Consider the following 25,191-nt stretch of genomic DNA (forward strand, 5'->3'; position numbering starts at 1 on the left):
CCCCTGGTGGTCAGCAGAGAGAAGTAGGACCATTTTCTCATAGACTTCTATACAACCAGAGAGGAGTCGCCCCCTGGTGGCCAGCAGAGAGAAGTAGGACCATTTTCTCATAGACTTTCATATAATCAGACTTTTAACTAGAGGTCATTTTAAACTCTGATGTCACCAATGGCAGCAGCAGAAGATGGATGAAAGTGTCTTCTAATATCTGAGTCAGAGACTTCAGTACTGGAAGCAAATATTAAAAAATAATGACTTTCTAAAGGAATGGTTCAGCCGTTTTCACCTCCTGAAGCACCGTGACAGCTAGTCTGGTTCTTGTGCAACTCTATAATAAACACAATAAATTATTATATCGCTATAATAACACAATAAGCTCCATATCCATCATTTTCTTGCTCATTCAGCGTCTTCAGGTTGCAAATGAGTGAGTCATCGTGCGGGGGTCATCCTCTACGAGAGCCGGGGCTCGGCCCGGGTCCTCGGGGAGCTCGGGTTGCAGCGTCGCCACCGTGGCTCAAAGCAATTAGAGGACAAAGCGCCTCATTCTATAATGGATGATGAAAACTCTTGGCTGTGCATGTATGACAACCGATCCCTCTTTTATCCACTTCACCAGAGACGACCCGGCCGCCGCCAAGACTATAGCCGGCCTTTAAGAAAGAAAGCAGAACGTAGAAGAACATAAGAGTTCTGGAATCAGACTCATAATGATGGGGTGGGAAACTAAAATGTTATGCCTTGTTTCAGATCTCAGTGGAGCGAAGAGAAACAGCTTTTAAAGGGTTTCTTCATGGATGAATGATGTGGGAAAATAAAAACAGACACGTTCATTCTTGGGGAACAAAAACATGTAATAATTATCCACAAGAAAACTGTAGTGTGAAGTGACAAGTAAAAAAAAAAAAAAAAAATCAGGGTTCTTAATCAGTTCACTACAAAAATATATTCTAGGCTGATGCTAAATACCCAGCATTCTGAGACACAGTACCAAAATATTTCCTTGTATGATCTAAATAGCAGCCAACCCCAGTTACAACAGGCCCACAGGTACAGACTGAGTCACATACATACTGTAATATATATATATATATATTAAAAACATTTCACTACAATAGCTTACAGTTACATTCCTAAATTACATTATTCATTGCTGGCATTAAAAACGTGGTTTACATAAAAAAAAAAATCATTGAAAACCAAACCCCATAGAAAGCTGTTTCCCCCAGAAAAAGTACAGCACTGTGAGCTCTGCGGAGGAGGAGTACCTACGGCCGGTTTAAGGTGGACGGGAGGGCTTCATACTTTGTACTGCTGTGACTCATTTCATTAATGACAGAACAAAAACAACACCTGTGTGGTTCAACATACATAAAACTACTTATTTTCTCCCTCTTCCGGGGCATCAAGGATAACATTTTCATTGGTCGCTCATCTGAACAAGCATGGAAGCTCATTTACACCCAAAATAAAAACATTCAAGTCAATTTCGACTTACAAAAAGGTGTGATTATGAAATAGCACTTTTTTTTTTTTGCACCAAAATTCACGAGATGAAAAATAGGTTGACCCAATTTAAAAATAAGATTTACACAAATTAAAATGTTAGAGTCAAAACAGGATTCTAGGACTTACTTTAGAGTCCAAATGTAAGTTGAATTTAGTCAAATAGATAGTGTGAGATTTACTTAATAAAATATTTAAAAATTAAAACTATTTTCAAGTCAAATGATGGCTGTTAATTAATTAAAATTGGCAATACAACCTCAAAATGAACATATTACTTATAATATTAAACTATCTAATGATTGTGAGAAAGAATTATGTTTAACTATTTAAAGAATATTTTGATGGCATCTATTCTTTCATTTATTATCATTTCTAACTTTTTTTTTATGGCAGAAATGGGCTTCCACATTTTCAACGCAAGTTTTTCTTTAAATAAAATAAAATAAAAAATAAAAAAACAGGCACAAATCACGTGAAATTTGAAGCTATAAAATATTTTCATCAACATCATTCAATCATCTCCCCATTCCTTCCAGCTGTGTGTCCATGTGGGGGATGCGTGCTGATTGGACGAAGCCCCCTTTCCCCCATCGCACCGATTGGCATTAAAAAAGGCCGCTGGCGACTGAAAAAGGCTTGTGGGGCGACGGGGGGGTCAACGTGGCCGATGTGAAGCTGCGGTGGGTTCGATGCCGTTCATGTCAGGAATGTGCTTCATGTAAAAGCTTTGGGTTTTAAATGGCTGCGACCGCGCTGGGAACGTGTCTGACAGCGTGCGGTCTTCAGGCACAGGTTGGCGTCTCTGAGGCGGGGTCGGGGGTCAGGGGTCAGTAGTGGTTGTGTCGTGTGAGCAGGAGGCGAGTGCTGCTGCAGGACTGCGGTGTGCTTCATACACATCGGCGTGTCGGTTCACTCTGAGGACACAAACCAGAGTGAACGTCCGCGTTCAGTAGAAGATTAAGGAGAACGTGTCTCCGGCTTCGTCTCACCTCAACCGTCCACGGATTCCTCTCAAGCTACAGCACTCTTCACATTATTCTCCAGGAACGACCTGCAGCACACACACAACAACGGACATCAACAACCTGATGCCATTGAACGCACCACAAAGACTACACTACTCCTGCATGAGAGGAAGTACCTCACCATACCAGCAGGTGGCGGTAGTCTGTTTCCATCATTCAAAAAGTGAAACCCAAAGACCAGGTGTGTTGTGTGGGACAATCCGACATCTGAGTTTTTTTTAAGTGTACTTCCCCTTTAAGTCAACCTTGAATTATGATTCTTAATATTTCAGCTAGAATAAATGTATCAGCTGTGATTTATTCTCTTTACTCACACTGAAGTCATCATGCATTAGTACAGTTTTTATGTCTGTATCTGTACTTCCTATTTCTGTTTCAAAATAAAAGCATCTTTCTGTGAACAGAATCCCTTCATTTGATCACAGAAATATTCTGAAATATTTCAGAATAGAGTGACTTATAGATAATAGAGTATCAGCTTTAAATTGAGGATTGTAATCATTTACAAAATAGTTGATATAATCTGTCAAATCTAAATATTTAAAATGATGAGATGCAGCTACACTATTTGGTAAGATTCCCTTACGTTTGCTCATCAGTTCCAGGACACAGATGGATAAATGAAACAGTGATGCTGATACTCACGCCTGGTCTCCTTCTAGTGACTTCTGGATCTCCTGAAGTACCTCTGCAAGACAACGAGACACGACGGTGACAAGCCGGCCTTCACAGAGACGTGAAGCAGCAGGTCGATCACATTAGAGCAACAGCTTCATACTGAGCTGGTGTGCAGGGGGCGTGGCTTGTTACCATGGGAGCAGGAAGCTGACATACCAGTTAGGAGAGGCAGCACATGGTACGATCAGAGCTGGATCACACTTTAGAAGGGAGACGATACGTTGGGTTTTCATGTCACCATTTAGGTGTTTATTTTACTACTTTGTCGTTTGCATATTTAAACATTTCTGAAAAGCTGTAATATAAAAGATGAATCGTCTTAATGTTAGAAATAAACTGAGGAAGTTTCATGGTGATATCTTAATTTTTCCCTCCTATTCACCTCAAAATCTATATTTTTAGTTAAAAATTAGATTTTTCTCATAGTCTGAGGCAGAAAATCTGTTTGCAGTTTAATTCATATCTAAATTCTATGGTTTTTACAAAAGGGTTCATTCATATACCATGAAAAGCTGGATTTACGCAACATTTAATTACTAAAAACATGGAGATAATCTTAATTTTTAAGCATATTCTGATTTATGGAATTATACAAAGATACTGACTAATATGCCAGAATTAAACAATAATTTTGAACCTGATTCATCCAATGTTTCTGTAAATAAGATACTCATTTGCATATTTCTGTTTTTAACCCTGTTCCCATTTACATTTACATTTACATTTAGGTCATTTAGCAGACGCTTTTGTCCAAAGCGACTTACAATAAGTACATTTGTCAAAAGAAGGAAACAAAGAAACCACGACGTATCATTGCCGATGCAGTAAGAGCTAAAAATAGAACAAGTGTTAGGTCCTCATCTGAGTAAAGTAGTGCTTCAAGAGTAACAGTGCTACGATCCGAGTTTTTTTTTTTTTTTTTTTTTTTTTTTTTTTTTTTTTTTTTTTGCGGGGGGGGGGGGGGTCGAGGGAGGGTGTTAGTGGGTCATGCTATGTAGAGTCGAGGTGAAGTCTGAACAGGTGAGTCTTGAGCCTTTTTCGGAAGATGGCAAATGACTCTGCTGTCCTGATATTGGTCGGGAGTTCGTTCCACCACTGAGGCGCCAGAACAGAGAAGAGTCTGGACTTTGCTGAGCGACATTTGTTTGATTTCAGCGATGGTGGTACCAGCCGGCCAGCTGAAGTAGAGGAGCGGAGTGCTCGCTTCGGGGCATGAGGTTTGACCAGTGTTTGAAGGTAGGCAGGTGCCGTTCCATTGATGGCCCTGAAGGCCAGTGTCATCGTCTTGAATTGGATGCGTGCTGCAACAGGGAGCCAGTGGAGGTCACGGAGGAGGGGGGTCACGTGGGAGAATTTGGGTAGGTTGAAGATAAGGCGTGCTGCAGCGTTCTGGATACGCTGCAATGGTTTAATCGCATAGGCCGGGAGTCCGGCCAGGAGAGAGTTGCAGTAGTCAAGGCGGGAGATGACCAGTGCTTGGACCAAGAGCTGCGTTGCTTCCTTTGTGAGGAAGGTCCGAATCCTGCGGATATTGTAGAGGGCAAATCTGCAGGATCGGGCCACAGCAGTGATGTTGGGGGTGCAGGATAGTTGGTCATCGAGGATTACACCCAGGTTCCTCGCAGTTGAGGAAGGAAATACTGTGATGCCCTCAACAGTGACCGACAGGTCCATGTGAGGGCAGTCTTTCCCTGGGATGAAGAGGAGTTCGGTTTTATTCAGGTTAAGCTTGAGGTGATGTGCAGTTGTCCAGACAGAGATGTCAGCCAGACAGTCCGAGATGCGAGTTGCAATGTGAGCGTCAGAGGACGGGGGAAAAGAGAGGAACAGCTGGGTGTCATCAGCGTAGCAATGGTAGGAGAATCCATGCGATGTGATAACAGAACCTAGTGATCTGGTGTATAGTGAGAACAGAAGCGGTCCTAATACTGAGCCTTGAGGGACACCCGTGTCCAGAGAGCAGGGTTTGGACATAGAGCCATTCCATGTGACCTGAAAGGTGCGGTTTGTCAGGTATGATGTAAACCAGGTGAGAGCAGAGTCGGTTATGCCAAGTTCAGCCAGAGTGGAGAGGAGAATTTGGTGGTTGACTGTGTCGAATGCAGCAGATAGGTCAAGGAGAATGAGAACGGAGGAGTTGGATGATGTTTTGGCGTCTCGCAGGGACTCGGTCACAGTGAGGAGGGCCGTCTCAGTGGAGTGGGCAGTCCTGAATCCTGATTGGTTAGGGTCTAGGAGGTTCTTCCGCAAGAGATAGGATGACAGTTGGTTGTAGGCAGCACGTTCCAAGGTTTTAGAGAGGAATGAGGAATGAGGAATGTTCCCTGCACCGTCTCCCCCTTAAAGGGCTCACAGAGTAACAGAGGATGGATCGGGTCTCTACGTCACACTTCTGTACTCACTCTCGTCATTCAGCAAAGCATGCTCCATAACTCGTCTAGCTGCACTTTCTGGAAAACACACAGGCGGCAGGCAGAGGACACGTCAGTACAGTCGGCCACAAACAAGCTCGACAACATGTTCAACGACATGGAAGAGAACCGCGACATGGACATGTCACGTTCTCTCAGCCAGGAGGCACATGCATGTGTAAAAAGGATGAGGCCGGGATTTATTTAGCGTTCTGGAGGAGAGGCGGTTTTACCTGCGTCTTCACTTTCTTCTCGGGTCATTCTAGAAGACAAAGAAGAGAAAAACCTCAGGACCGGCTGATACTGAAGTCAGTAAAGCATGGAGAAGAACACGGAGGCTTCATACCGGGGAGCCGACGAAGCTCCGTCCGGCTGTGGCCGCCGTTTGTGGGCGGAGCCTGTGCGAAGAGGAAGCTCCACCAGACAGCGAGGCTCGACCACGCAGCGGGTGGAGAGAGAGAAGCGCTCAAACTCGGATGGAGAGATGAGGTAGAAGCCTGGAGGACACCAGAAACACAGCCGTCACAGGATTTCATGTGTAGAAGCTGGACGAGATACACTCACAACATTACTGTTAGGAGACGGGGTGTGTGTGTGTGTGTGTGTGTGTGTGTGTGTGTTTACCCTGGCCGTGCTTGGTGAAGACGCAGGAAGCGATGCCGCTGACGTCCTCCCGGCGTACGCAGGGGTAGTGGACCTGCATCTTGACGGTGGGCAGCGACACCACGTGGACGTCGCCCTGATTGGTCAGAACCACCAGGGCGCTCTCGCCGTAGTCCTCCGAGCGGCTGCTGCCGAACCAGGCCACGCCCACCCGCCGCACCCGGGAGCCGTCCATCGCCGTCAGCTTCAGTTTCATCTTGGCGCTGACCTTCGGCAGCGTGAAGACCTGAACACAGGAGGACGTTATTGTATGGAGCGTTTGAAAGCCTTAAATCTCTACAAGCAAACATTATGTAAATCAATAAACCTTGATCAGATAGAACTATCGACATGCTGTCATACATATAAAATAATAATAATAAATAAAATATAAAATTTGAATAAATAAACACACAAAAAAATATTTTACGTAAACAATTCTGGATGTAGAAACACAAATAAGATTATCTGAATGATGTTTTCGACATATTCTAATTTCTAATGAATGATAAAATGAGTATGACATCATCAGAGTGAACAAAAGACAGAAGCCGAAGCTTTTTGCTGCTCTAGCTTCTATGGTTTTTATTTTACATTGATTTAAACAGGATCATGCACATAACGATGAATAAAATTGAATTATAATACAACATTTAGTCATGTTGTAGGGGCTGTACAGAACCTGTACTCATTTATTTTATTAAACTGCTAATTTTAGCTACAAGTTACTGACATTTTCTGCCTTTTAATGGTATTTATGTGGAGGTGGGAAGATAAAAGTGGAATCCACTTTAAATTTTACATTAAAATCAGTTCTGGTTTATGGTAATACACTATATATTTGTAAAGTGTTCTAGTGTTGAAACAATTCATGGATTCAAAAACCAAACGGCTAAAACATCTATTATGATTTCTACTTCTCTGTTTTTTGATCAGTTAATGAGAAACAGGAAACATCAGCTTCTCATTTTGCCTCCGCTGACGATCAGATGACGTCAGCTGATGTTTACGTGTTTATGATGCTGACCTTGAACTGCTCCTCCGATATGACCACCAGGTGGTGTGAGCCCTGCATGTCCGGTGAGCGGGCCAGGTCGTGGGCCACCTCCAGGGGCTCGGGGAGAGGAGCTCCGTGGCCGTCCAGCACCACGATGCCGACGACGGGAGCCCGGTGCTGGAGCTGGATCTCCTTGGCTGGAAGAGAAAGAAGACAGAGGGGTGTTACAATGAGGAGGAGGAGGAGGAGGAAGCAGCCGAAACATCGGAAACGTCCTCACCTTGCTGTGCGGTGACCGGCTCGTCGGCTCTGTGCTCGGTGGGAGGAAGGCGGAGCATGTAGGCGAACACGCAGCCGCCGTTGGTGCCCGCCCATAGGGAGGGTGTGTTATGTGAACCTGGAAGAAGGAGAGGTGTGAAGAAAACCCTTGGAAAAGCAGAGTCACTTATAACACATGCATGCAACTCACTGTCTGAGAGGAAGGTGTCGGCGAAGTAGATGGTCCGTACGAGTCCGGTGAAGGAGTCGTCCGAGGAGCGGGCCTCGATCTTCCTCTGGACCGGAGCCAGCTCCATCTCCGCTAGCTCCGCCTCCAGACGAGCGTTGGCCTCCTGGAGCTGCTCAGACGGGAGGGAGGTTCAATGAGGTTAAAAAGGAGGGGGTCTTTCTTTTAAATGGTTTCCAATACTGACATATTGGAGGTAATGGGGCTACCTTGGCAGTGTTGGTGACGTGATGTTTCCGTAGCGACACCCTGCTGCGTCGGATTCTCCTGAAGGACTGGCGGAGGGATTTCTTGATGCTCTTCACCCGGGACAGAGGACCCTCCATGGCCAGCTGGTCACTGGGGTTCAGGGTGCACCTGCAGTAGGGGGAACACCGAGTTAACACACGAATGCACTGGAACCGCTCAGATTCCTACAGGAGTATTTCTCCTTACTTGACGAGGACGTTGTTCTTCTGTTGGTAGTCGTAGAGGCCGAACCCGTGGCTGGTGCCGAACGCCACCAGCTTCCACTCCGAGTGCAGGGTGAGGGCGGTGACCACGGCGGGAGGCTGACACTGGACCAGAGCGAAGGGCTGGAAGCCCGGAGGGAACAGGACCGGCTCCTCTCGCACGTCCAGCTGAGTGTGGCCCTGAACACGGAAAACAGCAATTTAACTTTTAAAATATGATGATACGAGGGACGTAACAGGAGAATAATATTACAGCTAAAACCAACTGCAATTTCCTCAGTCCATAATGATTTTTTAAACGTCTGAACTGATTCCAATTAATTCCAATTCAGATTTTTTTTTGTAAAAGCTATAATTTGAATTTATTTATACAGTACAAAATCACAAAATAGCTTCAGAGGGCTTTACAATCCTCTGTCCCAGCAGCCTCGTATCAAAGGAAAAACTCTTAAAAGGGGGAAAAGAAAGAAACCTCAGGGAGAGGAATAATGAGTATTAAATAGACAGTAAAAGTAATTTAACCCATCCTAAAGCCAATGTAAACTGTACTAATTAAAAATGTTTATTGCCATCTATAGTGGTTACTTTTAAAATGAACTGATTGTATTCAGAAACCTGTTAAATGGCATATAAGAGACTTATCGGCCGCTCTCACATCTTTAACTACAGCTTTGAAGGAAGTGACGTGTAAACGATTAAAATGATGAAGTGTTGCTGCTCGCTACCTTCCAGCGGAAGCCCTCTTGGCCCTGCAGCAGATCCACGACTTTCGCCTCCACCGTCTGCTCTGCTGCCTCGTCGTTCAGCTCCAGCACCAGAATCTGAACACAAACACCAGACAATAAGCAAAAATAAAAACACATCAAGGTCACCAGAGGCAGGACGTTTCCTCCAGACCGACCTCCTCTACTGAACACAACATGACTTAGTGGTAATCTTTCCTTTAGTGGTGACAGTAAACATCTCACCTGTCCAGCAGTGCCAGCTACAGTCAGATAACCGCTGTATTTACAAAGGTGGATCTTCTGAACGCCGAGCCTCGGGTCGTCACTGTACGGGTCAAAACAGCCGACCTGGACACAAGGACCAAAATATGTCTAGCAATCCTTCACACCCTATGAATGTTTAGAAATTCTGTGTTGTTTTTTTTTGTAATCGTGTGGTAGATGAATACAAATTCAATAAATCAATAAGAAAACATTTTTATAAATTGTATTCCAGATTTCCTTAAAGGGACGCACACCTTTCTGAACGGCGGCCACTCTCCTTCGGTGCCTTGGTTCATGTTGTCGTTGGGGTCGGCGTCCGTGTGGAAAACTCCAGCCGTGCTCAGCTTGTACATGGGAGACAGACAGACTCCGGACGCGTCCCAGAAACGCACCGTCCCGTCCTCGTGTCTAAACAAACCAACACAAACAGGACGCTGTTCAATCTGTGCAAAGAAACGCTCCTCAAAGATGCGTCCGGAGTTCAGGACTGACCCCGTGAGCAGCAGGTCTCTCTGGGGAGGGTCCGAGGCCAGGCTCTGGCCTCCTGTGATCGGCCACGGCTGCGTGGAGAGAGAGAGGAAATGAAAATTTAACATTAATACCAACGTAATGCCGACTGTGTTCCAACCACGAATGAAGGAATGTGTTCAGGATACAGTTTGAGAGAGTCACATACAGGTTTGTGTTTAAAGTAACGCAGCCTCATTCATGAGGTCCATTTATTTATTATGACATTAAAGATAAGGAGAAGTCATCGAAAGCTTCATAATCTGGGACTGAAGGAAACGGAGCATCATGGGAGTCAAGTAAGTAGGTTTTTACACAATTAAGGCTTAAAATAGCTTCAAAAATATACTGAAAATAACTGATTTTAACAATATTTGCGATATATCACTATTGACAATACCATAAAAGTAAAAAAATTACAAATCACAAAGATAATATCGTGTAAATGACTCATCACCTCTTAAATTAAGATTTTGTAAAGATATAGTTACAGACTTTCTGTCCACTTTTCTCCACACTTTTGAGTGTAACTAGCTTGCAAATTAAACAAAAGAACAACAATTATAGACACATAAATACAGATATTGTTCTAATTTGATTGATTTTTCATTAATATTCAACTACAACTTCCTTGTGATGTGAAAAAAGCAGTGAAAAACGACAAAAAAGACAAAGCGGATGGCAAAAATGTTAAATGAAGGGTACCTTTTTGGAGTAGTGTGTGTTCTGCAGGTCTCCGGCGGCGAGGACCCTCTCCCACAGCTTGAGGGGGATGGCGGAGACGTGGTGGGAGCAGGTGATGGCCGAGCTGTGCAGGGGAACCAGGTACGGCGTCTGGATGACCGGCCAGCCGTCCGTCTGCAGGTCGATCACCACCAGCTCCTCCTCCACCAGCACCACCAGCGCACTGGGATCTCCTGCAGGACGGAGACGAGGATCAATGAGAAACATCAGAAAACTAGTCTTTAGTCAAGTCACAAAAACACGGTTTAAACAAATGATCCAAATCACAAAAGCGAGGTTCACCAGGGGCCGACAAAATCAACATTAAAGTTCCTCACAGTAGCTTTAAAATGTGTATGTATCATAAATCACATTACTGCAGAAAGCTGACAGAAACTAAATGAAATCAAAGTAAAACTGAAGGTCTGGTTCGGCCCCCAGATCCGGTCTCTGTCCATCATCCAGCATCCAAGCCAACTAAACCCCCAAATACAAAACCACGAGATGAGATCTGACATCATTCACTCCGGTTCAGTTAGGAAATATTGCTCAATTGCATCCAATGTTATCTTTCCAACGGCTGGAAATGGTTCTCCACGCTTCGTGTCCTCGTCTCTAGACCGCTGCGATCCCCCCGGACTTCCTGCCTCGGCCAAGAAGCTGCAGTTATTAGTCCAGAAGACTTCATATCGCTCCCACGTCACCCGGGTTTTCATCTCACTGCGATGGATTCAAGATCCTCCTCCCTATAAGGAGGCCTATAAGGCTGTGAATGGTCTCCAGAACACCTCAGTGGACTATTACTGCAACATGGCCCTGCTGGGGTCCTCTAGTAGTGCCTCATCAGGGCTGGAATTACCAGGGGACCATGCATTCTCTGTCATGTAGTCATGTACACCAGTTTAGATCTGTGATCTCTCATGTGTATATAAATATGTAGGTTTGTTGTTTGTGAAGCACTTTGTAACCGAGGTTTTCAAAGGTGCTTTATAAATAAAATGTTACCTTAACATGCGTTACTTAAATGCAGAAGTTCCTTTCAAGTTGAGGGGAAATGTATAAAAAAATAATAATCTGGATCCGACATGCTCATACTCAGCTACTAAAGTTTTACATTTGAACTTAAACCAATTGGAGTTTTTCAAGCTTTGCTAAACACTAGTGGTTGGAGAAATAATCGATTATATGATAAATCGCAATTTTTACTTAAAATATGTTTATCATTCCACATTTTATATAAGTAATGTAGCATTTCAACTGTGTCTTACAAATATGAGTTGGTTTGAAAGATTTGAAGGAAAAATTCTCATATTTAAATAAAAAAAAGATGCATGGAGAATCGTTTAATAATCAAATCGTGTCCCTCTGAATCGTGAGGTGACTGACGATGATTCCCACCCCTCCTTAATACTAATGAGTCTGCCTGCCTGTGTGCTGCGGTCCGCCTCTGATGGCGAAGAAGTCGATGATCCTGGAGGTGAAGTCCAGAGCCACGTGGGTTTTCCTGTGGATCACCGTGATGGAGTGTCTGTCCCCGTAGCTGGCCCGAGGCATGCCGCCGCTGAACAGGAGGTACGGAGGCCTGGTGCACACAAACCAGGGTTCAAGTACAGTTCAGTTTGCACAGAGATTAATGTGTAACAGTACGTCACGTAACACATCTGGGAAATAAAGTTAAACAGTAAGTTCACTGGAACATTGATCTCACTGCTGAATGATGGGAACTCACCCTTCTTCTGTAGGGAGCTGAATTATTTTGGAAATGGCCTTGCAGGGGAAATGTCCTGCAGCGAAGAAAAAGAAAAAGATGAGTCATCGTTAGTCTCCAGAAAACACATTTCATGCAAAGAAAAAAAGAAGAATCCTCACCGTAAGGAATGTCTGATTTCTCCTCCTCTTCGTTCAAGTCCTTGCCGTTCGCCATCCATCGACAGTAACTTCCATCGCTGTGTGAACTGAGAATGTAGGCTCCGTCCTCCGTCCACCACACGCTCTCCAGTTGCTATGGTTACGTGGAAAATACACAAGGCAAAATACCGAGATTAAGCACGCCGGTTACAAACCGCAGGTTTATGCTGGGCCTGGCTCGCGGGGGCTTTCCAACCCGGCCACGCGGCGTCGTACCTGCGTGGCGGGGATGTGCTGGACGGCACGTTGTTTCTCCAGATCCCAGATGACCATGAGACCTCGTCCGTAGCCAATGACGACCTGGTTGGGGTTCACCGGGTTCTCCTGTAAGGCCTCCACGTGTTCCAGATTCCTGCGGCCGATGTAGTCGTCTGGTACGCTGGAGGAGACGAGGATGGAGGGTAAACGGGGAGGAAGGAAAGAGTGAGCGAGAGACAGCCTCGTTTCTCATCTGGAGGTAAACGTGCGGTTCAGTCTGAACGATCGCTACACATTCATGTTGTTTACGGACGGTAAGTCTGTTTGAAATACAGGGAACAGCTGTGCATCAGAGAAAACACCCACCAGGCAACCTGAAGTATTAGTGTGAGCTTGTGTTGTTTTTTATTGAGTGCATCTGGCTGCAAATTAGACATGGGGCTGATATGAAAATTTCACAATTGTAATTCACAATATTATCCTGATAATCCTCAAAATATGCTTAAAGTTCTTAACTTAAAATGGCACTAGAACATACTGGAATCACATTTAGTTAAGAAACCTATAGAAATGTATTTATTACGTCACAGAAAAGACATCCTATTTATGATGATATAAAAATATAATGATAAGGCATAATAAATGTATTTATTTATCTATTTATTTTTTTAAATTAGGCTCAATTTGTCCACCACAATAAACTTAATGCGAGTGTTTTTTGTTTTTTTAAATGGCAATCTGTGATAAAATCCAATATTGCCCCATCAAACTATTCAAGGTCCATTCACTGAACAAACTCAAAGCCTTATCATCCCACATTTAAAGGGATAGTCTGTGTTTTTAAGAGGGGTTGTATCTGTCCATCCATAGTCAGGTTATTACTACAGTTGTACACAACTGGAGTATCAACTGGAGACAGTTGCAGAGAAACATCCCCTCCCTGGACCGTTGTCATGACAACGTGAAACGGAGGGTGTAAATGCTGACGCGGTGTGTTGAGGTTGCCGACCTGCTGGACACTTGGTCGAGGCTGATGTTCCTCTCCTCCAGCTCTCTGAAGCCCGGGACTTCAACGATGAAGACGTGTCCTCCTTCGGTCCCCAACAGCAGCAGCTCCCCGGAGGAGTGAGCCAGCACCGCCGTCACTCTGGTCACACTGGGAGGCGCACTGAGGAGGAGGAGCCGATTATAGTCTATGAACCCGACAAATGTTTTCTATAGACTAAAATGTCAGAAAATTAAATAAAGGATAATTTCTCCGAGCTCGAGGTGATATATTTGCTCATGTTATTGAGCCTAAATTCCAAAACTGAAAAAGTAATTCACTTTATTATAATATATGACAATAAATGCATCAAATCCTCACATTTGAGAAGCTGAACCAGGAAGTTGGTTTGACATTCATGCTTGAAAAATGACTGAATTAATTAATTAACTAAACACACTGCTCAAACAGGTGTTTGTGTTTAACTATTCAGCTCCACCTTGATAACGCCGGAGCACTTTGGAAGTAAATAATATCCTTTGGCTGAAAAGGGGGGAGAACCTGGGTGAGTGTGTTTTACCCGGGTGGTCCAGTGAGTGTGAAGCGTCCGATCTCCAGGAGTTCAGAGAGTCCCTTGTGAGCTTTTAACGTCCACATGTGTAGACTGTTGTCATCCAGCAGAGTCACCAGTTCAACCTGAGCACATCAATACTGTCAAAAAGCTCCTCAAACAGCATCCACTGAAACAAAAGGACTATTTTCTGTGATGAACAAAACGTCCTTATAGTATTTTTAAAAAGCAGAAATGCTCCTGTGTTTGTTGTTTGACCGTACCTGGCGGGGGAGGAAGTGCACCTGCGTGACGGCAGCATTCTCATCATGTAGCCCCATGAACTCCACACCTGGAGCTCCATACCTGAAGACTGGGTCAAGGTCACACTGGACACGTGATGGACACAGTCCTATTGGTTCTGAAGGGATCCAGGACACCAGAGACCTGGACCACAACGCTTCACATGCAACTAAAATGCACCAAACTCCTCAAATCAATGGAAACAAAGCACAGAGGGAGCTCTGATAACAACACACACAGAGGGACATGGACTTCTTCTCTGCTCAGGGAGACATTGCTCCACTTTATCTTTACATAGACATTTATTTAATGGTATATTGATGCTCTGGATCTCATACAGGAAAACCTTTTAAAAGGTTGTGTATGAACAAGTGATTATTTGTTAGTACAAACTTATATTCTGTAAACCACAAAAGCAAAAACCCCAGTTCAACTCTGGTCCAAAATATTAAATATTCCCGGTTCAATGCTTCCTGTTGTGTGGTTTCTTACACCAACATGGCCCCTATGGAGGAATCACAACACATTACCAAATGATTTGTGTGCTCCATAAAAAGAAGAGAAGCTGCTCTGTTCTTTGACCTCCGCCTGAAGCATCCTGCACTTTCACCCCAAACATTGATTCAAAGATTTCCCTTCATCTGAGCCCTCTTTGCAGGAACAATCTGCTGCATTGTATGAATGGATTACCAGTGTCAAGGGAGGAGGGAGGGGGGGACCGAGTGGCTCCGCTGCACTGTCAATGAGCAGATCTGCACTGAGGCGACACAGCCTCCCCTGTCTGAGCCGGCGTTGAGCAACAGCGTGGGAAACACCTGAAGCAGGTACCCATGTGAACCAGCAGATGAGGATTTAGCAGCGTCACAGCGCTTCATTAGCAGCCTCAAGTTCGAACATGACGCCCTCCTGAAACCCCTCCCCCTCCACGGACAGCTATTCCCACGGCGGTGCAGGGAAGGATACAGTTTGACGGCCCCGGAGCGGGTGCCGATGGCCAGCAGCTGCAGGGACGGACTGTAGCCCAGAGCGCTGGGCTGGTGGGGGAAGCCATGCTCCACCGTCTGTGGAGGAGAGAGGACAGACGGGTGGAGGGGGGTGAGACCGAGCAGAGACAACGTCAGATAACAGGGAATGGACAGGGAACAGGAAGGATGACAGATAACAGAAATATGAATCCTGCTGTCACTTCCTCCGTCATGGAGGGGAAATGTGTAGAAGTATATGTGTGATGCAGAGAAGGATGGAGGTATGGAATATAGTCAGGAATAACTTAAATGTAGTTTAGTCTAGTTTGTATGACGAGTATTAATAAGGGGGAAAATGAGGAGGAAGGGTTTGAATTTCTAGAATTAAGCCGAAATGTTCGATTTATTCTCAAACGTTCCTGAAATGACGACTTAAATCTCAACATTTAGACTTTATTCTCGACATTTCAACTTTATTCTCTGAATTGTATTTCAACTTTAATCTCAACATTAATAATTTAATCTCAACATTAATAATTTAATCTCGACATTTCAATTTGAATCTCAACATTTAGACTTTAATCTCAACATTAACATTTTAAATAGACATTTAGACTTTATTCTCGAAGTGCAAAAAAAAAAAAAATCACACAGGAAGTATCGTATAATAGAAAAAACACACATGCTCATGTTTTAAAACCGTTTCTGAAAAACTGGTGCAGGGAGACAGTACGATTAAAAATAGTTTCTTACCAAAATGTATGTTAACTTTAAAAAAAAAAGTGTTCTTACTGTGATGCAATAAAAATATTCGTTTCTAAACAAACTAAAAAGTGATTCCAGTATGTTTTAATGGCAATAATTCAGATAATGTGATATCATCTTGCGGCCCCTGGATTTAGCTGCTTGTAAACGACCTTTAGTCTGGTTTCTGCACATTACAGAATCTCCCTCGTTCTGCCTGGAGAGCACACAGACTTATGTAACAGAAAGGTCTCTGTGGTTTCTCTGACAGGTGAAAGTAGGCGTGTAAGAGTAAACAGTAAATGACAAAACAGAAGCTTAACAAGCTTGTTATCACCAGAAACCATTTGGTAAATCCTGTGTAGACACTGATGACGCTGTGCACCTTTCTGCAGTGCCAATGAGCCAAACCGACGTTTCCCCGTCGGGGTTCACTTGCCTTGTTGAAGTGGAAGAGCTCCTGTTTGAGTCGATCTCTCTGGGACTCCTGGCCGTGTCGCCTGAACCTCTTCATCCTGTCTCAGCACCGGCGTGGAGCCTGCAGGCCCACGGACCCTGCACCCTGCAGGGACGACACAAGGAGGGACGGGTCAAATCCTCAATCCGGTTTCAGTCCCCCTTTACTTGACACACAGATTAAGTGATGTCCTGATTTGCTTCCTAGTTGAATCCAGGGAAAGTGGAACTTTATTTCATCTGGTCGTGATCCCAAAAAGGATTATTTAAACCCTTTTTATCACATGCATTTCAGATGTTATATAACGAGATATTCCTTGCATTTTAAGTCAGTGTCTAGCCTCCTCTTCAAACGAGACAAAAGCAGTACGAACACAGAAGAAGTGACTCAAGAATAAAAGCGACAGGCTATTTATTCAGTCAAGGAATCAGTCTGGCAAATAAAAATAACACAAATTAAACAATACATACTCAATAATGAATAAAATATGATTATAAAAATAACAAATTATGTTGAGTCAGATTTAATGATGGTGTCATTAAGAAACATCCTGTTACTACAGGATTTTCCCACTTAAAAATGACAGCAGACAACCTCAGGGATGTGGAATTTCAAAATAAAATTATATATATTATTTATATTTTAAAAAGGGCTTAATCAGAGAGTTATGTTACTTAAGAGACAATATGAAAAACATCAGAGTGGAGGAGGGGGATTAGTCTAGTTTCCTGTCCCACAAAATCTCCCCTTAGAGAAGTACTCCACGTTGTACCAGACGTTTTCACATTGGTTGATATACCGTATCATAGCAACCAGACACAACTTAAGCCCTCAGCTGAAAAACCTTTGCTCCTAATATACGCCTATTAAATGCATAATATTCATTATTCAAAAAAAAAGGTAGAGCAAGCATTTTCTGCTTTGAGGCCTGCACCCTAGGGTGCCCCAGGTGGCTGAAAGACTTGAAGATGAGGAGAAAGGAATTCCAGGAGGCGGAGTCTTGAACGAAGACACACTGGAGGGGCTCCACGCCGTCCCCTCCCTCCCAAAACAAAAGATAAGGGGTCAGAGGTCAGTCAGGGCACGACTAAGACGCCATTGTTCTGCCCCACACACACACACACACACACACACACACACACACACACACACACACACACACACACACACACACACACACACACACACACACACACACACACACACACACACACACACACACACACACACACACACACACACACACACACACACACACACACACACACACACACACACACACACACACACACACACACACACACACACACACACACACACACACACACACACACACACACACACACACACACACACACACACACACACACACACACACACACACACACACACACACACACACACACACACACACACACAACACACAAAGGCGGTTTCTCATGGCGGCTACTTCAGACACAGGAGGAAAGGAAAGAGGGAAGCAGGAAGCAGAAGAAAAAATATCATCCTTCCATTCTTTTCTTTCGATTAGTAACAGGAAGTCGAGCTAAAGCGGTGACAAGCCTGAGCGCTGTAAAAGACCACATTAACCAGCAGTAACCCGGTGGCTAAAGGCTCCACTTTGTAGAGAACGTCTCGCTAAACTCCATCACGTGAAGGGAAGGTTCAACCACAGAGCAGCGTACTAAGCCCCCTCTCTTTCTGAGGCCCTCGGCTCAGTGGCTCCTTCACCGACACTCAACTATGCAGAAAGAAAAGCAGAATATTTCAGACGGCGGGGACAGGAAAACTCATAACTACAGTCTTGACATATGATCTGCAGTGTCACAAGCCTGTGACAAAAGGGCCGGCGCCGTGACTCACAGTTTTCCATCCAAAACCAGCTCGTTTTTTTTGCTACGGTCCAAAAAAAAAGAAAAGAGAGACATAGTTCTGTTATTATCCTCATATCAGCAGCGCTGCCTTGACTCACTGCTGGACCACATGTTTCCAACAGCAGCTCCCCATTAAAGAAAACGGCAACATGTCGCTGGTACGGTGGGCCTGACTGGGCTCGGGTACTGGGCTCGACTGGGATGAGGGCAGATACTGGACAAACGGCATGTTAACATGCAGTTTCTCCTTCTTCAATGCATAGGTCTGACCTGGATTTAAACCAGTGTAAAAGTCCAACAGTCCCGGATCCAAAGATATTTTCAATAAATAAAATGATTAGACGAGGAAAAGCTGCTTGGAGCGTTTGGTCGAGAACCCCTCATCGCTTGCTGACTCTCTCTCACTCCCTTGGTTCGTCATTGAAACGCATATTTTTTCCTGCAATAATCCAAAATTCAACGGGAAAAATAAATAAATAAAAAGGGCAAAAAAAAAACATCATCCCTTCACCAATCTCTGGACTTAACGACTCATCCCTGCAGCTCCAAACTGATGAGTTAAAAGCATGCCATAGCTATATATTATCATTTATCAGAATGAGATCATTTATATCATATATTACACATCATTTATATATTTTAGTGTAGATTATCGGTGTGTTTTCTTGCCAGAATCCGGCCTATGAAACATATTGGTGGAAACTCCAAAAGATATGTATTGATTCCAATAATTGAGCAGCCAATTACAACTCAGTGTGTGTGTGTGTGTGTGTGTGTGTGTGAGAAAGAGAAAGGATAAGCAGCGGAGCAGAAAGAGGGAGCTCAGAGCCCTAAGCTCTGCTGACAATGGCCGGGTGGGAGGTCTGCTTCATAAAACACGACGGCTTCTCAGGGCGACGAGAAGAATCCGCTGATGGAAAACGAGTGGGAACACACAACCTCCACGTACGTGCACACACACACACACACACACACACGGTGACGCCGACGAGCAGGAAAGCTTTCCTCGTGTGAAAACAACCATCGGGCACATGTCAGGTGTGCGTTTCCTCCTCAGACACCCTAATCCCACGGTTGTTCATCTCCCAACCAGATTAATTGTGGCCTTTCAAGTAATTTGACAGACATTAGAGCACAAATTACCCATTCATTAAAAGCACTCGAGTGTTATTTCCCCACCAGCTACTTATTAAAAGGGCCAGGCTGGCAATGAACATCACAATTATGTGAAGTGCAGTAGATGTTTAAGGCTGTCAAGTTCAGACATTTTAGATTAACGTCCTCCTCCGCTGGCTTCTCTCAAAAGTGCTGGCCGAGGCGGAGGAGGATCAACTGAAGACTCAACAAGCGAGCTAAGAAAGCAACACATACGCACTTTTAAATGTCTGGTGCATTGTCCTACGAAAACATGCCATTCAGAACGGGACCCTTCGATGGTGGCGATGCGGTTTGCAGCGTTCTCGGTTATCTTAGGTGGTTTGATGTCAAAATATTCACAAATGAGAGAGCTGGTGAGAAAGAAAACCTTGAAATGAGCATAAATCAGGAAATAGGTCATTGATTCAGATTCGTTTTTGGATTTATTGTTTCTCTGGGTGTGAAATACTAGAAAGGGGCTGACACTATAATGACAGTGGATTGAGATTCAAATATGATGTTTAAATATGAATAATTTATTCTGCATTCAAATGAAAATAAGTCTTCTTATTAAGGCCATATACTCTGATTATAATTGGAATGCATTTGACCACAATCAAGGTAAATGAACGAGACTTTCTTGTGTAAAATCATTATTTAAAACGACCAACATCATGTATGTAATTCCCGGTAGAATTAATGTGGGATCAAATATAATATTTATCTCTCGACATTGACTGCTGTATATTTTACCCATGGTGGTGCACAAGAAGGGGCGGGGCTTAGCCTCTATGGTCGGGGGTTGACACACACAGGTAATTTACAAGCCTGTGCACCAAGGTGTTTTATTGTGACAGGGGAAGTTACCCGTCAGCTTCAGGTTAATGAGAAGGAACAACGGCAGGTCAGAACGGCAGACGAGGCCGACCAGCCTGTTTGAGCGCTGCAGCCATGACGTGGCCTGCTGCTTTTCCCAGGAATTTAACTTGGCACACAGGAGAGCAATGAACTCGTGTTGAGAAACAAGTTAACAGTAAGTGACACACATTGTTTAATCTGCAGTGAGCTCATCTCTCTAGCTACGACACTGTAACACAGTGTTTACCCCGATAACAAATTAAACCGGCGTATTGACTGTTTGCACACATTCAGCCGTTCAAAGGTATCGTCTCTGCTCTCCAATCCCAAAACCTTTATTTAAAATGTGTTATCTTTCATTCCCCATCCCGTGAGGTCATCACATTCCCAGCATATCAACCGAGACATCTAACGTTGAGATGGGAGTCAATGGAGGGGTAAAAAAAAAACCTACATGTTTGGACACGGCGACGTGGACGGCGTCCGCCAACAACATCGCTCGCATAGCGCTTCGGAGGAACTAATGATGTGGACAGGAAATGCCTGGCAATCTCTAAAACATTCTTCATTATGGGACCGCTGTCACCGGCTGCAGGAGGGTGCACGGATAATGAGTGACATCTGTGTGTATATGCAAGTATGTAACACACACACACACACAGGTGGAGCAAAAACCTGTTTGACAGCTGCTGTCTGAGAGAACTGGCTTGTTTACACCTCCGTCTGTTTGAGCCACCGAATCAAACTGAAAGTGGACTGGCTCCCTGACACCTCTCCGTGATCTTGAGCTGGACATCACTGAGCTATTCTTAGTCCCGGTGATGGGAATGTGTATTCTCATTCGGGCGGAGAGGGGGGGGGCGGGGCTTGTGAGCAAACAGAAACCATCAGGTGTGTCACCCCGACGCTACGCTACACCGGAGAATATGAAGTGAAGTAGAAAGTGACTTTTCCAGGCGATCCAGAGAAAAGAATGCAGCTGACAAGACGGAGCAAGGAGGAGACCGTTCATACCGGCAAACATTACAGGAACGCTTCCTTCCACTGTCCCTAACAAACACAGAGATCTTGTCAGGTTTTTTTGGGTGTGGCGGGCAGGATATCGTATCTCCCAACCAACTGGCTTCCCTCCTTCCTGTAATCAGAACCAGGAAAGACAGAGACGAGTTCACGCCAGTCAAACTTAGGACTGTCACCGTCAGTGGGGAATTCAGGATAACTCACATAAACCTCATGATGACAAAAATATCCTTGAAAGAAATCCCCACTCAGTCATCACTCATGACTTGTAGAAGTGTGTAGTGGTGTATCAGCTGCCTGTATTTCCTCTTTTATTTTTATTTTGTGTTTATAAAAGGAGCAATATAAGACTTTCAGGTCACTTTGTTTCTGCCCCAAATATGCAATTCAATATATTATCCCGATAATCATCAAAATGTGCTTAAAACTTAAAATATAGCACTAAAAACGACTGGAATCCCTTTACATTTAGTTAATAAACTAATACTTTTATTGTGTCACATCCCTTTTAGAGAAACACAATCAATTAATTTTAAATAAGATGCTCATAAATCATGACGTCTCCCTGCAAATATAAAGGGATGTTTTTTTAAATCACGTTCATCCCTTGAAGGCAACATTTTGTGTCAAATTATTGAGTTGATTAGAAAGCAGCCATGTAATAGTGTGTAATAATGTCATAATTGATAAATAATTAACCCTGCAATTCAAGATTAGAACTAACACAAGAAAAATGCAAAGATTGTATAATTGGTAAAATGATATCTTGATAGATTTTATGTAGAATACAGACTTGTTTTTTCTCAATTAATTGTTAAGTTACGTTTATTTAAACTAAAAGAAGGGAACATTTATTTTGAAAATCACAATTCAACCATAATGTCCAAGCCCTTTTAATACATTCTCATGTGCCGTGGCATATCTGCTCTAAAGCCTGATGAGCAAGAGGACGTTCTATAACATTTCTACTTCCTATGCCGCCCCATTAGCAAACCACAGGAAAAAAAGGCTTCTTTTCCTGCCAGATAATGTGTTGCACATTGGGAAGAGGCAGAAAAACAGGAATCAAGTTAACAGTTAACGGCACTAAACACAGCATGACAGTCTGAGCCGAGTGATCCGTTTGAAGTTTACAAGCAAAGGTACGCCTCTCGCACATCGTGCAAAGTAAGGTAAACTAACTTTCCTGTTCAGAGCTGGGGCCCATGAACACAACACGCTGGCACATTTGCTTATATACACTTGCATTCTTTGTAAAACTAAAGGCAGCTGAATAATTCCTGCGTTTGCATCTTCACTTATTTTGCCTCCACACAGTAGTTACGAGGTGGACTTTACCACGCAGGTGTAATAGCACTTCATCTACGGAGAACAAAAGGCCTTTTGTTCGGCTAGCCTTGTGCCAATGCAGGTGGAGTAGGAAAGGACACGGCCCTTTGTCCTTCAGCGAAAAGTTAATCGCAGTATGAGTTTGGGAGAGTTTATTGGATGTCAGTATGACACAGGACGACCGACATGTATCACATGGTGTCGTGCTCCTAAATAAGAGCTAGCTTTGGTTGAATGGATATAGTGTAAAGCGGCGGTTCTCAACTGGTGGACACGTTTCTGGGTTTTTTGGGGAGTTTTTTTTAATAGAAAGCCCCTGTGCTTTTATTTTGAAGGGGATTTTTCTTCAAAGCACAATGTTTTTCAGTATTTAACTACTGATAATGTTATAAGAAGCAAAGTTCATTTTGTATACTTGAATATTTTTAACTGCACTTTTAGTTCAATTTATTTTGTAGGACTTAAGTTAATGTTTACCATAGTGCAGTGGTTGGTTGCCATAGATACAGTGAGTGAGTATTCTCAGCTAAAGCTATATAATTTGAAAATACTTCTCAGTAGTTGCACTTTTTTATTTCATGTATTTTTGCATGAAAACACCAACTTAGTCTGTCCCTGATACGTTCTGATCGTCATGTCAGCCTCATGATTAATGCTTGAATAAGTAATAGTTTTAATAATAGTACATGAGTAATAGTACATTGTTTGTGATATTCTACACTCTCTCAGGTTCAAACTGCACCTTATTTTCATTCAAAACATCTGAAAAGTACAACGGGTGTAAAGGAAGGTGGTATTGTTGTTTATATACCCCTATATGTTGTTGTGAATTATCCTGAAACTAGGTAAACCAGTGAGAAACAGACACACAAACACACACACACGCACACACACACAACACACACTAATTACTCATGCTTGAAACCAGACCGTTGACTCAAGGGGGGGTGGGAGAGACACACCTTGCTGGAGTTTTTTAGACGTTTCAGTGATGACGCAACACGACCTGTAACTACTACTCGACCTGTAGCATACCGAGGCTACCAACCATCACCTGCCCAGGTGTGCTAACGCCCACTGAGGAGCTCAATCTTCAGTCTGCACTGTTTACTGTAGGTGTAACAGTTAGCATGCTCGCCAGCAGTTAGCTTCATCCATACCAACCTATGTGCAACATAATATCGATTTAGTGTTCGCGTAATAAACGGATCCTATTTTGGGTAGAACACCCCCCCGCCCCCAAGTCATTCAAACAACATGGTACAGTCCGAATGAAATGCATTCACATAAAAAAACTAATTAAAAGCACAATGCAAGTTGTAAAACATACTTTGTGCTCGCATGTGTTTGTATGGTGCCATATGCTGTAAATAAAATAAAAGTTTAACATGTAGCTAAACCACAACAAACGTGAAAATGTAGCTAACTTTAAAATATATATGCTAATTAGCTAATATACGACAACAACATATTAGCTAGGTATGAATAGTAAAAGATTAGCCAGCTAGCCCACAAAGCAACTGGGGGAAGAAAAAAAATATGCCTGGCTCAACTAGTTAGCTCGAGTTCAGGTGTTGAACTGTAGTCTGTGAGGAACACGGCAAAAAGGTTAGCTCCGTTTGTTAGCCACCTGGCTAGCAAACACCTGTGGGGCACCAGCTTCCCAAAACAACCCACCTGATTCAAAGCAGCCGTCGCCCAGAGGATGTCCACAGTTTCACAGCCGCTGGAGGAGAAGTCCAACCCCGGCCAGTGTCGGGTGATTTAGTTGGCTAAAGCTCTCTATTCCTCCAAAGTCCGGGAGGGGAGGGGGGGGGGGGGGGTGAGACCAGGACCGAGGACCGAGGAACGGGACTCCCAGAGTCCAACGACGCCGTATTCTGCCGAGCAAAATATATACCGACAGAGTCCCGGTTATAGAAAACCCTACAAAACTAGGGACTGGCTCCTCTTTCTTTTTTTCCACTGCCGCGGTGGTAGCCTCGATGTTTCCTGCTAGGCTAAACTTCGGCTAACTCCTCCCTTATGATGCATTCAAGTGCACCTCGTTAAAACTCCTACCAGACAGAACAAGTCCCGCCCCACTTCCGGGTTAGATTCTGTTCAAAAAAGCTCAGTTCAGTTAATCACTTAGGCCTTCTTCTTTCATATATAATATATAATATATATATACATATATTATATAATTCTACAATTAAAGCTCCCACCATGCTTTGTGTGTGCTGTTAATTTATCAAGTAATATCGACTTAATTTAGTCAACTTTACAATATGTTAGGTGGGTGTTTCTAAGAAGATTGGCTTGGATTGTGATTGAGAGAAAAAAAAAATATATTTTATATATATATATATAATATAATAAAATATAATAATAATAAAAAAAAAATATATATATATATATATATATATTATACTTTTAAACAGCA

The 25,191-nt window shown here is 43.5% G+C and overlaps 1 protein-coding gene across 1 annotated transcript; it reads right to left on the minus strand.

The window, feature by feature from the left end:
• Window positions 1–818: 818 nt before the first annotated feature.
• llgl2 (LLGL scribble cell polarity complex component 2) lies at window positions 819–24,774 on the minus strand. Its single transcript, XM_084040473.1, has 27 exons — window positions 24,444–24,774; window positions 16,531–16,653; window positions 15,346–15,443; window positions 14,364–14,445; window positions 14,110–14,225; window positions 13,554–13,712; window positions 12,563–12,725; window positions 12,308–12,440; window positions 12,168–12,222; window positions 11,866–12,020; window positions 10,421–10,632; window positions 9,701–9,768; window positions 9,463–9,616; window positions 9,188–9,292; window positions 8,945–9,040; window positions 8,203–8,399; window positions 7,977–8,124; window positions 7,732–7,879; window positions 7,543–7,659; window positions 7,293–7,459; window positions 6,248–6,512; window positions 5,970–6,120; window positions 5,857–5,885; window positions 5,615–5,662; window positions 3,180–3,222; window positions 2,499–2,560; window positions 819–2,423 (listed from the first exon to the last, which is right to left on the minus strand). Exons 2-26 carry the CDS (start codon window positions 16,603–16,605, stop codon window positions 2,521–2,523), a joined length of 3,024 nt encoding a protein of 1,007 aa, XP_083896599.1. The 5' UTR covers window positions 16,606–16,653; window positions 24,444–24,774; the 3' UTR covers window positions 819–2,423; window positions 2,499–2,520.
• Window positions 24,775–25,191: the final 417 nt, after the last annotated feature.

The sequence above is a fragment of the Eutrigla gurnardus genome (genome assembly GCF_963514095.1).
Source record: "Eutrigla gurnardus genome assembly, chromosome: 22".
Lineage (NCBI taxonomy): Eukaryota > Metazoa > Chordata > Actinopteri > Perciformes > Triglidae > Eutrigla > Eutrigla gurnardus.

Excerpts from the sequence above, each read along its gene's own strand:
- llgl2 (XM_084040473.1), bottom strand. The coding sequence starts at position 16,605 with ATGAAGAGGTTCAGGCGACACGGCCAGGAGTCCCAGAGAGATCGACTC. Across the intron at positions 14,446-15,345 it reads CGCTCCGGGGCCGTCAAACT|GTATGGAGCTCCAGGTGTGG; the intron begins GTATCCTTCCCT and ends CCCAGTCTTCAG. Across the intron at positions 6,513-7,292 it reads TATCGGAGGAGCAGTTCAAG|GTCTTCACGCTGCCGAAGGT; the intron begins GTCAGCATCATA and ends TCCTGTGTTCAG.